We start from the raw sequence: 16,457 nt of genomic DNA, 5'->3' as shown, positions 1-16,457 counted from the left end.
ACGAGGAGCGGGCAGGAAATTGGACATGAAGCTGAGTTCGGATCGGTCAAGGCCCTGTGGGTGGCGGAGCGGGCCCAGGGGCTGAGTGGCCGGGTCCTGCTCCTACTTCTTGTGTTCTTTAGATTTGAGGTTAGGATCAGATCAGCCATGATCTTATTGAATGGCGGAGCAGGCTCGAGGGGCCGATTGGCCTACTCCTGCTCCTATTTCTTATCTTATGTTCCACCTGCTGATTTTCATTCATTTTTTTCCCACTTTTCTGCACAATTTTTCTAAAGCAGTACTCATTCTTTTGACTGGTGAGTACTCATTGTACAAAAGCGTTTGACAGGCTCATCTCCTGCTCTTGTGAAAACTGTATCGCAGAGCTGGCATGTCAGGCATCATGGCAAATTTGAGCTGCAGCAGACCCTATAACAGCTGCAGTGCCAACTTGCAGAATGCACTTTTCAGATTTTCAATCTTTTTATTAAAATCAACATTGAAAATAATTTATATAATAAATTTTATGCCTGTACGCATGTCCTGTCTACAAACCTTACATCCTGTTGTTACGATCTTGTCGCACTTTTCTGTCAGCTTGTTTCATGATCGATTCCTATGTCCACATTTATAATAGAAACTGCCTATATAAATTTGTCATGCTGTAATTACACCGTCCAACCATTGATAGCACTGCAGCACCTCTGTTTTGTTTCTCAGCCTTTACTGCAGAGGAACTTCTGTGATCCAACCAACTGTACTTTTCTGCTTCCCAAGTTTTGCTATTTAATTATAAACAATAATGTAAAATTAAAGTATTAGATAAAAATAAGAATAGAATCCATGAGTTTAAAATGGGGACCGAATTATGCATTCCCTGATACAAATATCTCCGCCCTCTAACCCCACTTCACTTGACTCCCTGTGTGCAATGCCATGGGAGATCGACTAGTATATAATAAATTAACACTGACAAATATGACTATGCACTCTCCAGAAGACAATTCACAATGATAACACTGAGGTATATCTTCCTCTGTAAGTAAAGTTAAAAAAAAGTTGGAAATTCCAGTCTCTTTTGGACATGGAATTAGTGTAATCTGGGGCAGGAATTTGGACGGAACCCCTTTCTGGCCAGTCTGAGAAATTCTGAGGGAGATGCGGAGCGGGTGTTTTTTCCACTCAGCCCCCTGTCAGATGTAACATTTGGAGGCTCCCCCAGGAATCTCACAAGTTCCAACTAATGTACAGCCAACGGTAAGTATATCTGCATGAAGCAGGTGTACTCACTGTACAACATTGGTAAGTGGGGCCCACAATGCCATATCCCAGTGGTACTCATGATGAGATCAATTGCCATTAGGGAAGTGGCATAACAATGGAGCAGCCAGCATGTAAAGTCTTTATGTTTGGACACTTAAGCCAGAGCAGTGCTCCTCCCAAATCCCATTATCCCTGCAGGGCTGTAAATGACACAGGTGCCTGCTTGTATTATAGAAGCGACCCTGTTCCCAGGATTTGGGACAAAATCATCGCTGGAGTAGACAGCCGGGCGATGCAGCTCCCTGGTCGCAATTTCTGGCCTCGATAATTTTATTAAACTGGAATTGGTTTCTAACAATAAGTTCTATAAAGAAATTTTCGTTTTACTTTCCACATAAATATACCTCACTATTTTAGAGACACTGTCAAAAGCATTTTACATGGTTGTAAAATGTAAGCACAGTATTATGTTTTAGTATTAACTTAATTGTGATCCCTTTCTTGAGTAATCGTATAAACTCGGTTTTGTGATGCCACATAAATTTAATTCTTGTGCTCTTAAGAATGTGTTTTAAAATGGTGGAATTAGTTCACATATAAATCAGCAACTATGTGGGAGTGTTGGGCTCCCCTGCTTCCCAGCTATAGTTCTGCAGCATTCCAGATTCCTGGGAAACCAAAAAATAAATACTATGGTCCCAGTTTGCACTTCACAGCTTTATTTGGGATTGTTCTTTCAAGCAAAAAAAGTACAATTCAAAATTTACAAAAGAAACAAAAGTTTAGATGTTTTATATTTTTATTGCATTTTTACCAAACCTTTAGAAAATATCCACAAAGGTTATTTTGGTGTCTCGCTGCAAGGATATAAAGATGGAAAACATAGACATGAGCCCGAACATGGTCACAGTGGTAGCTGTTTATCGGATACGCAAACACTGGAGTCTGAACCATTTTGAGGTTCAGTACAGAAATGGGTCACATTGGGCTTGTACAGAAACAACTGTCTGTAACTTATTTTCAGAAACTTTGGCCCCGATATTTACAGGGAGGCGGAGAGGGAGCAAGGAAGCGTGTTTGCATGGGAGGAACGCGGAAATCCCTGGCTGCCAGCTGCCGGGCAGGAAAAGGCAGCGGTATAAGACCACAGCCGGGGACCATGTGGGACGAGGAGAGGCCGCAACCAGCAGAAGGTTTGCTTCAGCGGCCGGGGGAGCACTCCTGCTCCTCCTGGCTCACAAGCAGTGCTGTAAAAAGCACTTACCTTCCACAGCCAGCTGCTCCCACCTCCATTTAGCTGTCAGGTTTCCCAAGCCCTGGGAAACCCAGCCGGCCAGCATTAAATTTAAATCAGGCTCCCAATTGCACTGTGGGAGCCCAGTTTAAATATTATAATGAGATGTCCCACCTCTCGAAAGTGGGACACAGACAAGGCTTGCAACCTACCGCTGTAAAAATGGCGGCAGGCGCATACCCAGTGGTTGGGGTCGCATATTGTGATTTTTAATTTTTAACCCTACCCCCCTCCCGACCCTCGCCTGCCCATTGTTAGGGGGTTAATATCAACCTTTTTATATTGAAAACCTAAGGATATTTAACGGTCGGGTGGTGAGGAATATCCATAGTATTGTGCAAATAAGCAAACAGTCCAGTCACCTTCTTTCCTTACCAGCGAGGAGTTTAGGGATTCGGGCTACTACATGCTGGATTTCATCATCAGCACAATCCAGCCAATTTAACAGATTTTCTTTCTCTGGCCCCAAGCTGCTAACAAGCTGAATAACAGGGTTGAATGTTATAAAGATAAATATAAACATAGATGATCAAATACTACATGGAACATGATGGTTCCAGTGTAAATGCGACTTTGGAAACATCAATAGAATGCAGCTAGTCAGAGTTAAATCATGTAGGTTGTAATATAAGGTGGACTTTTGCTAGCTTTCCTTTGGGGGTCAGGGAGAAATTTCACACAGCTTTATCTGTACAAAAGCTTTACCTGTGACTAGTCAGCTCTCGCAGGAAATTAGATGGATCGAGACCATTGCACTATATCAAAGGTCGATATAAATAAATACACAGTCCCAGCAATGTCTGAACTGGCCTGAACCTATTTTCTTCATTTGCCACTACTCACACTCTCAACACATGTACAATCAAGCAATGGACATGGATTAACTGGTCAGACTATCAAACAATGCCACACCCCTCCATTGCTTTCCACAAAATAAGGTGACAGTTCTTAAGATATATTCTGATTCGGCATCAGAATTTACTGCTCCGAGAGTGTTTCCAAACTAGTGCTATAATGTGTGGTCCATTCTCCATATAACTGAACTACTTTGCATTTGAAACTGACCAATCAATACAACCCTGCTTTTTGGGAGTCTCTCCAAAAACAACATCCATCCCTTCCTTTAAAAGCCTTAAGATCTATCTCTTCAACAGTGCCTTTGTTTTCATTCCTCCCCTTAATCCTCCATACCCCATTGCAAACAAATCCAAAGTGTTTTCTACATGAGGGGCACTATATAGAGGAAATTCCCAGCCATGGGACATATCTCATTCTTCCACACCTGGCATGGGTAATATAACGATTCTAATGACATGCCAACTTGAGTTAGAAGGTATAAAGGCTCATTGCTCATTTCCAGAATGACCTTGTTATTTTCACCAGCTATAATTACATGATCAATGTCCATGTAATGCACCTTGAAACAACACTTATCAGGTAGTTAATAAACCCAACCTTCAGTCAATAGTAGTCACTTTTCCATTCCTCCTCCAACATCCACTTCTATCACTTATCAGGCCACTTATCATGGTATGACCTCCATCATGATGTTCTCTTTTGTTGCTCCTGTTTTCTTTCACTGATTTGGACATATTCGATCTAAGGATATGGATGGAGCGTGAGGAACAACTAAGCAAGTGAACAACCAAAAACTACATAGGGCATATTTTTGTACGTTATTAGAAAATTTACCACATGGTGTGATGAATTTGGCCTTCATGATTCCTACCCAGTGCTTCTGTCAGGCCTGTTTAGCAGCTTTTACTGATCATCCTGGAATTCTATTCGATGCAAGATAAGTCACGAGTATTTTGCACTGTTTTTCACAAAAAGCCTAACCTTAACTGAGACAGGCTCCGGACTTTTATCTGATAGCGATACAATTGTTTTTGCTCTGCCGGTGTTACACACTTGCAAAGGGCGAGATATATCATTACAAGTCAAGACTTGAAAGCTCTACCCTATAGTGGAAATTTCAAAAAACTTTGGCTAAAAATCATGACCAGGAATTCATAGTTCTGTACAAAATCAATGTGGAACCTCTGTCATATTTGTGATAGCCACTGTATTGGGCTAATCAATGCCTCAGGTGATACATTTTGGATGGACATATACAAAGTCCACAACTAAACACTTGCTTAAACTTTCCTGTCCAAATTGGGCTACTAATAGCAATGTCTTGTGGGTGCCTTCATTCTGCAGACATTTAGATGGTCTTCATTGAGATAATTTACAAGCTACTCCCAGTAGCCTAGAGGCATTATCACATGGAGTCCCCATAATACACAACCAAGAGCAAGGGATAAATGATCTTAATGTCTAAAGTAAGAACAGGGTTCCTCTTCCTTGACATAAGGCTTATTCCTTCAAAGTTAATACATAGAAGTTACAACATGGAATCAGGTTTTTCGACCCAACTGTCCATATCTGTGTTTACCCTCCACACGGGCAAAATTCCTAACTCAAGGTGAGTCCTTACAATTGGCGTTTTATGTTGCAAGTACAAACAAGAAACTCATAAAGATATGAGGAGTAAAATATTTACCTTTCTTTCCTTGTCTTTGTCTTCTTTCATATTGGCCAAGACAGTGCATCGGATTTGCCATGCATTTCTAACCAACAGTTCTCTGTTGTAAACGTGTGCTTGGAGTCTCAATATCCCAGTATGGCCAGAAATAGCATAGATGCCACAGACTTTGGTCCTAATTTCAGTTATCACTAGATAAAACCGTCTCAGGGTAAAATTAGCAACCATAAATATAGTTGTAAAGGTTTCTAATGTTATACAGTGCCCAGCAGTTTCTTCTGGCACGCTGTACAATGTTTTCAAGTTTCTCCCCTCTAGTTTTGAGGAGTTTAGATGTTATCTAAAAAGCAAATGTTCCAGTCTTTACAGATTCTGATTTTTAGCTTCTTTGAGGATAGTTGGGGAACTGAAGTCACTCTAGTCCAATTGACTATATTGATATCACCCTCTATGGATGTTTCTGGTTAGGTATTGTTCTGAATTAATACTCAACTTCAACAGATGGTTGACCTGTGACAGATTTAACTTAGTGAATAATTCTCCCCAGCCAGCATTACAAACAAAGTTTCCTGCAAGATGGGATATAGAATCATAGAATGGTTACAGCACAGAATGAGGCCATTCAGCCCGTGCCAGCTCTTTGCAAAAACAATCCAGTTAGTCCCATTCCCCTGCTCTTTCCCCATAGCCTTGCAAATTTTTCCCTTCATGTATTTATCTAATTCCTTTTTGAAAGCCCCGATTGAATCTGCATCCACCACCCTTTCAGGCAGCTCATTCCAGATAATAACTACTCGCTGCATAAAAATGTTTTTCCTCATGTCGCCTTTGGTTCTTTTGCCAATCACCTTAAATCTGTGTCCTCTGGTTCTCAACCCTTCCGCCAATGGGAACAGTTTCTCTTTATTTACTTTATCTAAACACATTATGATTTTGAACACTATATCAAATCTCCTCTTAACCTTCTCTGCTCTAAGGAGAACAACCCTAGCTTCTCCAGTCTATCCACGTAACTGAAGTCCATCACCCCTGGAGCCATTCTAGTAAATCTTTTTTGCAGCCTCCCTAAGGCCTTCATATCCTTCCTAAATTGCGGTGCCCAGAATTGAACACAGTACTCCAGCTGTGGCCAAACCAGTGTTTTCTAAAGGTTCAACATAACTTCCTTGCTTTTGTACTCTGTGCCTCTATTTATAAAGCCCAGGATCCCACTTTCTCAACCTATCCTGCCACTTCAAAGATTTGTGCACATACACCCCCAGGTCTCTCTGTTCCTGCACCCCCTTTAGAATTGTACCATTTAGTTTATAATAAAAACAGAAAATGCTGGAAATACTCAGCAAATCAGGCAGCATCTGTATATTGTTCCATAAATGTTGTGGCACAACCATCACCAAATGTAGTAATATTTTATTGCTGGAATATGCTTTTAACTTCATTTCAGTGCCCCACATAGAGATAGTTGGGTTGAACAATCTTTGTTTAAGGTTTCTGTCAGCATTGTTACAAACATTCTGGCAAGATTCATTTTCACATTAAAACCCTTATCCACTCTAATGGCCATTGACACAAGGGGGTAGATTTTGACCTTTGGGCAGCCGAGGAGGAGGAGCGCGCTGGTCAGCTGCCCATTCTGGTGGTGAAGTGGCCCACGTAATTTTCAGGCTCTGGCTTCATTTACATTCGGCAGGCATGTTGCAAGGCACCAAACAAGCGTTCCAACACAGCTCGCCAGATTCAGCACAGGAAAACATGCCGGAGCTGCCGCCGGTAAAGTAAGTTATGGGGAGGGGGGATCGCGATCATGGAGAGTGGGGCCCCATGACGGTAGCAATCCAGATTATTTTTGTGGGACCCGAAGGTACACTCCTGCTCCTCCGAGGTCCACAAAACTAATTCAAGACTTAACCTTTGCTGGGCCTCTTCTCTTCTGTCGCCCATGGAATTGATCGGAGCCTGTGCTGCACAAGCTCAGACCAGTTCCTACCTAAAATGGCAATCAGGGTCCTGTTTCATCGTAGGACCCCGATTTCCATGTTAAAAATGGTCTATCACCTGAATCAGGGGGCACTTTGGACACCCGGCAATAAGCCCCTTTTAAAATGCTGCCAGCCGCATCGCCGGTGTTAATGTGGCGGTAAGGCTAGCGACCCCAATTTGAGGCTGTTACTGCCCCGATAACACCAGGCAAGGCCACTCAAAATCAACCCCAAAGAGACTACCTCAAATAATTGACTCATTGCCAAACTCTTCTTCTAATTCTTGCTGACAGTAAACCATTTGTCTGACCTTCAGAAATGCTTCGCCCAAGAGCAACAATGAACTGGCAAGTGTTCCCACCTCATCGATAACAGGTTATTGAATGGTACACTCTTTCGTATTTCACTTTATATCTGTCCACTGGCACCTGTTGACAGATAGCTGTGGGTGCCTATATTTCATGAGAGTTCAACTCCCACGCTGTCTAGAATGTTAAATTATGTTCTGACAGCAATTTCATCAATGTTATTCTTCCTTAAACCATACACTTACCTGTCAACTGGCACTTCATTGAAAAATCCACCAAATTTACAGCTGCTTCAGTGCTGTGATATAATCTGCAACAAATTCACTCTTTCCCACTTTCCTGTAGCAAAACAGGGGGATCGATTTTAACCTTACCTGCTTGGCAGAAACTGGGCTGGTAGGCAGTTGAAATCCACCGGGTGAGTTACCCGCCGATGTCCCACCTGGATCCCAACATCTTCAATTTTAACCTGCTCTTCTGAGCAGGTGGTAAAGTTTTCCACCTAGAGCCAGTGGGGTCCTTCTTTAAATATGCAGATCGGGGTCGGATGACATCATCGTGACTGCTATTTTAACTCTGACCTGAGCAAGGAAGTTGCTGTGGCTTTCCCGCCAGGTAAAGACAAGTGAGGAGAGGTTTGGAAGTATAAGAGACCAGTCAAGGCAAGTTTTTTACTTTCCTTTATGGGGTCAGGAGGAGCAGGAGACAACCCTCACCTGTCCCCCGGAACCCGGGTCCCTACAATCACCTGAGTGCCAAAAACCCGCTGGCAGTTAAAACCCTCCCCCCAGAATTTACTGGCAAACATTTACAATGTCAGTCTGTGATGAACTGATCGTGGACATTTCAACGCATCTAATAACTTGTCCTTGTTGTCATCAAATGTTTTTAACAGTACAGATATAAGCTTTTGTTCTCACTGGGACATACTGATATTAGTGTCATTAATGCACTTTGCTTTGGGCCATTGTTCCAACAGTCAATGGCTAAGTGCTGCCTTGATTCGTCCCATTCAGAAATCCTTTTGGTTTGTACTACCATTCTGGTTTCCCATTCCAAAAGACACAGGCCTAGGAATTCAGGCACACCCATCTTTGGGCACACGGAAGGTGCAGGGACCCTGCACCTGAATGGTGAGGCCCAAGGCGTCCCCGATATTGGGCCATGGGCCTCATTTCCATCAAGCGGGCGAGCTGTAAAAAGTAGCAGGCAGGTCGTCGGCGAAGCGCGATTGAAGATCAGGCCACTGCTGGCATCACAGCAGCCGTCAGGTAAGTGAGGAAGGGGGCAACCAGGTAGGGGCACGACCAGGTGAAGAAGGAGCGGTGGTGATCGGGGGTGGGGGGAACAGAGCGGCTGCAATCAGAGGCCCTTTAAGGACTGCTTGTTAGGCCAGATGCAGGCTTGGTTTTCCTGAGTGCCTCAGGGAAAACCAATCTTGCAGTAGAAGTCTGAAACACGCAATAGGTCCCTTATCTGCATATGCAAACGGCCTAATGCCTGTTTCGGGCGTGGGCACTGCACGCCGATTTTTTTCACTTTCACCAATATGGCAGGTGACACACTTCTGGCTCATAATGAGCATGCATTTCCTCCCCGCCATATTGGAGGGTTAGGAGGCCGTTTAGCACCCGAAAAACAGGTATGCTGCAACCAAATTTCTAGGTCACAGTACTAAGCTGTAGAAATCTTGTCCTTTTCTCTGGTGTGCAATTTATTAAGAATTCATGACTACTCTAGAACTAAAATGATTTTATTTTCCCACCACTGGATGCATAATCAGACATACTCAGCCAGTTAGGGCAAACCAAACCATGAAATAATTGCAGGTTATCACATCCATAATATAATGGGCTGAATGACCTTTTCTCATTCCATACTTTCTAATGTTGTTTTTGTGTTGATTTGTACAAAGTAAGTGCAGTCTTGCTGAGTGATTTGAGTTCTACCATTAGCAATACGTTAGAATCATAGGGGAGGTTCAAAAAATTGTTCTTACACAGACAGTGCTTAGAATTTTGAAAACTCTGCCAAAAAAACACTGTTGAAGCACATCCACAAATTATTTAAAATGATAATTCAATAGTTGTTTGAAAAAGAGGAATATTAAAGGGTATCAGGAGTGATCAGGAGCATAGGATTAGACTTGCTGGAACCCGCGGAGAAAAAAATTGGTGCAGATTTGATGGGCCAAATGGTCTGTTTCTGTCTAGTAACGTTCCATGGACCCAATGAATTTTTCATGATAATTGCCGTTGGGGAATGCCTGTTCCATGTGCACAAATGTTAGGAAAGAGTAGGCACAGATCCGTTACACTAGGTCTCTGCCCCCTTGGCGTTGCCATGGCATTTCTGGGCACATCCCAGAGGGTTGAAATAGAGCTTGAAGCTGCAATAGAGGCAGGTCCAATGTTCCATTGATGGCAAGATTGGGAGTTCATTCCCAGTCTTCCTGCCTCAATTTCCAGTGTTTGCGGCCCGGGGCACCAAAACATAGGGGTGCCCCAAGAAGCCCGAGGCTGCCCTTGTGCCACGGCCCTCCACCCACCCCCACTCATTCTGAAGGGCTTCAGGGTCCTTCAGGCACACCGTGCAGCACCCAGGCAGCAGAGAGCCAGGAAAGTCGGCCCCCATGATTCTATTTGATGAAACTATTAAGAATGTGTAAATTTTATAGTATCTTCTTGCAGCAAATGTTAGGGACTGCAACGGTGCATCTTACCACATTCCTTCCATTGGTCCTTCAGACTTTGGCATACTAGGGCAAATTTTGCAAGGCTCCATATTAAATCAGTGGATGGAAAATCACAGGCAATACGTTGGCTCCATACAAAGGGCTTTGAAAAATTTATTCTACTATACCTTGTGTGAGGTCTGTAAATTGGCACCACCAACCATTAGTCATTAACCACCTGACCGTCAGTATAAGTGGTGCATGTTATCAGATACTGGTTAGCTTTTGTTGGGGGAAAATGAAACAATAAACTGATTTTAAACTCCAAGATGTTTTGAGCCTGTAAGATCCCATGTCTGTTTCCCAATTTGTTTCTTAATTCAGGCTCCTTTTGACTCTGTGCTGATATAAGCTGTGTGGTTTTAGCCAATTAAACTCCATCAATATCCTTACTCACACTTGGGAGTCCCAAGCCTGCATTCTTGCCAACCTGTGCCTAAGTTCTCTGAATGTAGGTAAGTGTCCTTACGGGAGAGGGTATGCACTCTATATCAGGGAAACACTGGGGTTAATTTTAACCCTACCTGCCCAGCAGAAGCTGGGTGGATGGACAATTAAAAATGATGGGGGGTACTTACCCGTTCATAACTCGACTCGGTCCCTACATTGCCGATGCTAATCTGCAGGTGGATGAGGTGCGTGCCTAAAGCAGGCAAGGACCTCATGAATTTATGCAAAGCAGGGTCTTATTACGTCAATAGGGCCCCAATTGCATTTTCACCTGGGCTTGAGCGGAGCAGCCACTGTATCTTTCTCTCCGGTCTATAGCAGGTCTGTAGACAGAAGATGCCTACAAGGTAAGTAGAAAACTTTCCTTTGTGGGGCCAGGAGGAGCAGGAGTGCTCTTCTGGGCCTCGCAAACAAAATTGAGGCCTTCCCTGTCCCGGAATCCCCTCCCTCCACCCACCTTCCTTCCCGCGAGACCCACCCAACACTTACCTGCTTGGCGACAAACCTTCCTTTAGTGCCAGCCCGAACCTCCTGTCCCACCCACCGGCTAGCTGCTTTCCACCCATTTCGGGCGTGCAGATGAAGGTAGCATGTAGATGAGACCCAGGAGTTACAATGTCCCAGACCTTAAACTTAGACCGGCGAATGTGTTTTGCACTCACCACCCCCAACCCCAGCACCAGCACCCCGCCCCCAGCCCACCCACTCAAAAACTGCTGAGGGTTAAAATCAACCCCACTAACTCTACATTGGAATATTTCTCAACAGTTTTCCTTAAGCATGATGACAGGTTTCCAGTTGTCTCAGATACTTGGCTGACCCCCATAAATGTTAAGTGATTCCAGGTATTCTTTCACCTATGTGAAGAGGCTAATAACTTATTTGTACCACCAACCATCAGAATGATGGTGTTCTTTAGCTTAGGAGAGAAGATAAATCTTCATCCTGCCCTGTAGCCAAGCCTTTATCATTCTCTCCACTCTCTGTAGAAGCTGTTCATTTCTTTCTTTAATGGTTCATAAACCAAGTCAACATTTAATGCTCTAAGTACATTATACTCTATGCAATTCTCATGTTGGTAATTTAGAAATGCCCTGCGATTGTGCCTTTCCTCAGGTTACCAGGAGTTGAATATCACCTAATTGTATTATAATCAGGTCGTGCATTTCCCATTTTATTGAGTCTAGTGAGCGCAGAAACGAGACTTGCATGGACACGAGTTCTGTTCTTTCCATGGCCTTATGTGACATTCAAGGATGAAGAGCTCACTACATTTAAAATCTCATGTAATAATACTTGGCCAGTGAAGTTTAAAAAGAAAAGTAATTACCTGTGAAACTTGGGTTGATCCTAAATTACTTCTGATTGCTTTCTGCAGATGCAGGAAAATTATGAGAATTATTAAAAGTGTATTTTCCTCCCTTTTTTTCCCTTTTTGCAAGATATTCAATTGACCGGACCACCGATCCTACAAGATTCTTTTACATTGACATAGCATCAGGGGCTTTAATGACTGCAAAATCATTGGACCGAGAACAACTCTCTTGGCACAATATCACAATCTTAGCAATGGAAATGAGTAAGTGTCTGGAGACTGTTCAATATTTGATTAAAAACAATATGCCTTTTTGTGTTTAAGTTTTGTTTGCTTTAATTCAGTTTGATTAGATATTGCAGCCAAATGCCAGAAGAATCAACAGAGGGAGACGGTGCGGAAAATGTGTTCTGTCTGGAGGGAGGGGAAAATCAGCTCAATTTTCAAGGAGCCTTTCAAGTTGTCAATAGTTTAGTTTCTATCTCGTATGAAACCATTTTTCTTGCATTAATAAAGTTTTGTAATGAGTGGAGTACTTTTTGATTAATAGCTGGCGAAGAGGATTCACTCTTGCTGTACTGGAAGTAAAAGCTAATATACTTTCAGGGTCACGTGCCCCTTCAGAGGAAAGGAAAAGAAGCCTTTGAATGGGAATATTATATAACATTTAAAAAATATTAATTTCCTATATGGAAAATTCTGCTATGTTCTAGAAACAATGGGCTCAAGCTTCTGGGGGGTTGGGGGGAGCTTATTTTTGTATAGCATCAGGGCCAAATTTGTAACACCAACCTGCAGATGTAAAAGCTGTTTTAATTCTTGGGACAAGTTAATCTATTTACTGTACACCAAATACAAAGTTGCAACCTTGGCTCAGTTGCTATCACTGTTGCCTCTGAGTCAGAAGATTGTGGTTTGAAGTCCCACTATTACAAAATAGTGTTTCTGGCATACAGCATCACATGACGGGAATACATATCGGGAATTTGGGCGTGGAGGTCAGCCCCTCACCCCAAAAGACTTTCCATACATTATGAAATGCAAAGCTCTGTGTTGGGAGCATTAATTTGTAAACCCTGCCCTTATGTATTTACCTATGTTGAAAACCCATAAGAGTCAGAAATTCTCTCCCTTCCTGCTGCATGATGTATAAAACACTTCTGTTCAGCTATCAAATGATCAAGATGAATAGTGTGCAGTGGTTTTATGGCCTAATTTTCTGAGTATGTATTGGGAGGGCAATGAAGCCCACCTGTCACCAGCACATCTCAGGAAATTGCGGGTAGCATACCTATAATTTTCTGATATACGCTGATGGCGGGCGAGGCAGTGAGCAGGAAATCACGGGCAAAGTGCATGTGGATTTCCGCTGCGTGCTGGGGGAGGGGGGAGCTTATTTGTGTATCGCATCAGGGCCAAATTGGTAACACACTAGCATGCAGATGTAAAAGTTGTTTTGACTCTTGGGACAAGTTAATCTATTTGCTGTGCACCAATTACAAGGTTGCAACCTTGGCTCAGTTGGTAGCGCTCTTGTCTTTGAGTCAGGAGATCATGGTTTGAAGTGCCACTCCAGAGACTTGAGCCCATAATCAAGGCCGACACTTCAGTGCAGTACTGAGGGAGTGCTGCAATGTCTGAGGTGCCGTCTTACTGATAAGTCATTAGATCGAGGTCCCGTCTGCCTTTGCAGGTGAATGTAAATGATCCCATGGCACTATTTCAAAGAAGAGCCGGGGGAGTTCTCCCAACTAATATTTATCCCTCAACCAACATCACTAAAACAACAGATTATCTAGTCATTATCTCATTGCTGTTTGTGGGAACTTGCTGTACAAAAATTGGCTGCCGTGTTTCCCTACGTTATAACTACACTTCTAAAGTACTTCATTGGCTGTGAAGTGTTTTGGGATGTCCTGAGGTTGTGAAAGGCGCTATAGAAATGCAAGTTTTTTTTTACACACCAGAATAAAACTACTTTTGGCAAAGTTTGAACTGATTTAACCCTGAAATGAGACTGCAGTGTAAAATAAAAAATGTGGCATTGAATAACACAAGTTTTGGATTGAACTGCTATGCACCACAGTATTTTGTATAATGATAGATGACAGACATTGACCAAGTTAGCAGCGTAGATGGCCCATTAGTAAAAGTTCATTTCATTTCAGAGAACCCCACACAAATTGGGAGCATTTCAGTCATTATTAAAGTCCTCGACATAAATGACAATCCACCAGAGTTTGTGAAGGACCACGAAGCCTACATCTGTGAAAATGCTAAACCTGGTCAGGTAAGAGAAGAAACTGTTTGTATCATTTTACCAACCTTAGTGCAATTAGAATTCTTTAACTTCAAGCAGGTGTATTAACCTGACTACAGTACTTCTGCAAGATATTCACAAGATAACCTAATATTTTGATTAATGCAGAGAATATGACTATGAAAAATAGCCTGCAGTTTTTTTTATATGTAGGATAAACTTTCTGACTTTTCATTCCTGGTGCAAAAAGCCTTTTGTCCCAGGAGTGCATATCCAGAAACTGCGTACAGACAGGCACTTTGTCAATGAACAGAGAATTTTTGTTTGTATGCTCGCGATTTCCCAATGTGCGCACCCTTTGCCTGTTGGGAATGCAGTCAGAAAATCCTTCATATCTCATAGAATCATAGAAAGTTATGGCTCAGAAGGAGACCAATCGGCCCATCGTGTCCATGCCAGCCGAGAAAGTGCTATCCAGCTTAATCCCACTTTCCAGCACTTGGTCCATAGCCTTGTAGGTTACGGCACTTCAAATGCATATCCAAGTACTTTTTAAATGAGTTGAGGGTTTCTGTCTCTACCACCCTTTCAGGCCGTGAGTTCCAGACCCCCACCACCCTCTGGGTGAAAAAATTTCTCCTCAGCTCCCCTCTAATCCTTCTACCAATTACTTTAAATCTATGCTCCCAGGTCACTCACCTCACTGCTAAGGGAAATAGGTCCTCCCTATCCATTCTATCTAGTCCTGTCATAATTTTATATACCTCAATTAAATCTCCCCTCAGCCTCCTTTGTTCCGAAGAAAGCAACCCCAGCCTTTTCAATCTTTTTTCGTAGCTAACATTCTCCAGCCCTGGCAACATCCTCGTAAATCCCCTCTGTACCCTCTCTAGTGCAATCACATCTTTCCTGTAATGTGGTGACCAGACTGTACTCAGTACTCAAGCTGTGGCCTAACCAATGTTTTGTACAGTTCCAGCATAACCTCCCTGCTCTTATATTCTTTGCCTCAGCTAACAAAGGAACGTATCCCGAATGCCTTTTTAACCACCTTATCTACCTGCCTTGCTACCTTCAGGGATCTGTGGGCATGCATTCCAAGGTCCCTTTGTTCCTCTACGCCTCTCAGTATCCTCCCATTTATTGTGTACTTGTTTGCCCTCCCCAAATGCATTACCTGGATTACCTCATACTCCTGGATGAGGTCCTACAATGCATATTCTTGAGTTTTTCTTCTGAAAATCGTCCCACGATCTAATTTTTTATCTAAAGTTAAATGGACACCATATATTGATTAAAAATGGCAAACGTTTTTTCTCATCTGTTTAAAAGAACAATTACGTAAATCACATCGGGCCAGATTTTGCTGTCAAAATAAAGGTGAGGCTAATGGCGTTCACCATTATTTATGCATAAATGGAAAAGCAACTTCAGGCGAGGAGCAGATGCTCACTAAATGTCAGTATTCAAAAATTGCTGACTAAGTTGTGCTGTTAGCTTCGCGAAAATGGCATTTCACTGACTGTTTCACTGTTGACATGCATTGAATAGCATGAAGTTGCTGCATTTGCATGGTAAATACGAACTAAACTCGCCACAGAAAGTTAAGTCTTATCATTACAAGCATAAGTACTCTTTTAATGACAAGATAAGTGTTAATTACTGCCAGCCAACCTCTCTGGCACTGAAAATTAACTATTACAAGTGTGGAGTCTCATTCCTTCAGGAATTCATTGTTGTTGGAGATTTTAAAAATGTCAAATTTAACATTTTTTTTTAAATTTACTTTTCCTTTCTATCTCTTTTTTCACTCTCTCTTAATCCAATCCTTCTTTCCCTCTCTTAATCCAATCCTTCTTTCCCTCTCTTAATCCAATCCTTCTTTCCCTCTCTTTATTTCTTTTCCTGTGCCTGATTTGACATTTTATTCACCCACTCTACTCACACTTCCTTTTCAGTCCTTCCGCTGTTTATTTCTCAATCCTTCAATCTGATTGTTTAAGGAGATACACAGTTGCTTGCCCTGTTCACTCAGGTTCCAGATGCCCTGTATCCCTCACTACACCATTATCAGTTCGCACTTTCAGCAATGTAGTGGGCAAAATGTTTTGAGCGGAAGGGTGCAGGGCCAAGTCTAACTAACGGCAGATGCCGTTAGATGCCCTGCTATAGCAAAATCTGGCCCAGTGAAACATATTATTGCATCATAGTGCATGTGATGTTATCACAAAACTAATGCACAGCTGTTCTGGCTCTTCTGAACAAAAAAGTGTTTGTCCAACACTGACATAAAGATAATCCATGTTCAACTTGTTTTTTTGGTAAGATCAGATTTGGTCTCTCAG

General features: G+C 42.5%; 1 protein-coding gene and 1 long non-coding RNA gene across 4 annotated transcripts in view; one reads left to right on the top strand and one right to left on the bottom strand.

Moving 5' to 3' along the window:
* LOC137339123 (cadherin-20-like) overlaps positions 1–16,457 on the top strand; it is a 54,049-nt gene that overhangs the window by 26,463 nt on the left and 11,129 nt on the right. For all 3 annotated transcript variants that reach the window (XM_068001874.1, XM_068001875.1, XM_068001876.1), the window contains 2 exons: positions 11,980–12,116; positions 14,021–14,142. In XM_068001874.1, coding sequence (XP_067857975.1) covers positions 11,980–12,116; positions 14,021–14,142 — 259 coding nt within the window. The remainder of the gene's footprint in view (positions 1–11,979; positions 12,117–14,020; positions 14,143–16,457) is intronic.
* Positions 1–16,457, bottom strand: part of LOC137339159 (uncharacterized) — a 48,727-nt gene that overhangs the window by 30,535 nt on the left and 1,735 nt on the right. The gene's annotated exons all lie outside the window — the stretch shown is intronic.

The sequence above is a fragment of the Heptranchias perlo genome, chromosome 2 (genome assembly GCF_035084215.1).
Source record: "Heptranchias perlo isolate sHepPer1 chromosome 2, sHepPer1.hap1, whole genome shotgun sequence".
Classification (NCBI taxonomy): domain Eukaryota; kingdom Metazoa; phylum Chordata; class Chondrichthyes; order Hexanchiformes; family Hexanchidae; genus Heptranchias; species Heptranchias perlo.
The sequence above is the reverse complement of the archived record's forward strand: the minus strand, read 5'-3'. Positions and strand labels throughout refer to the sequence as shown.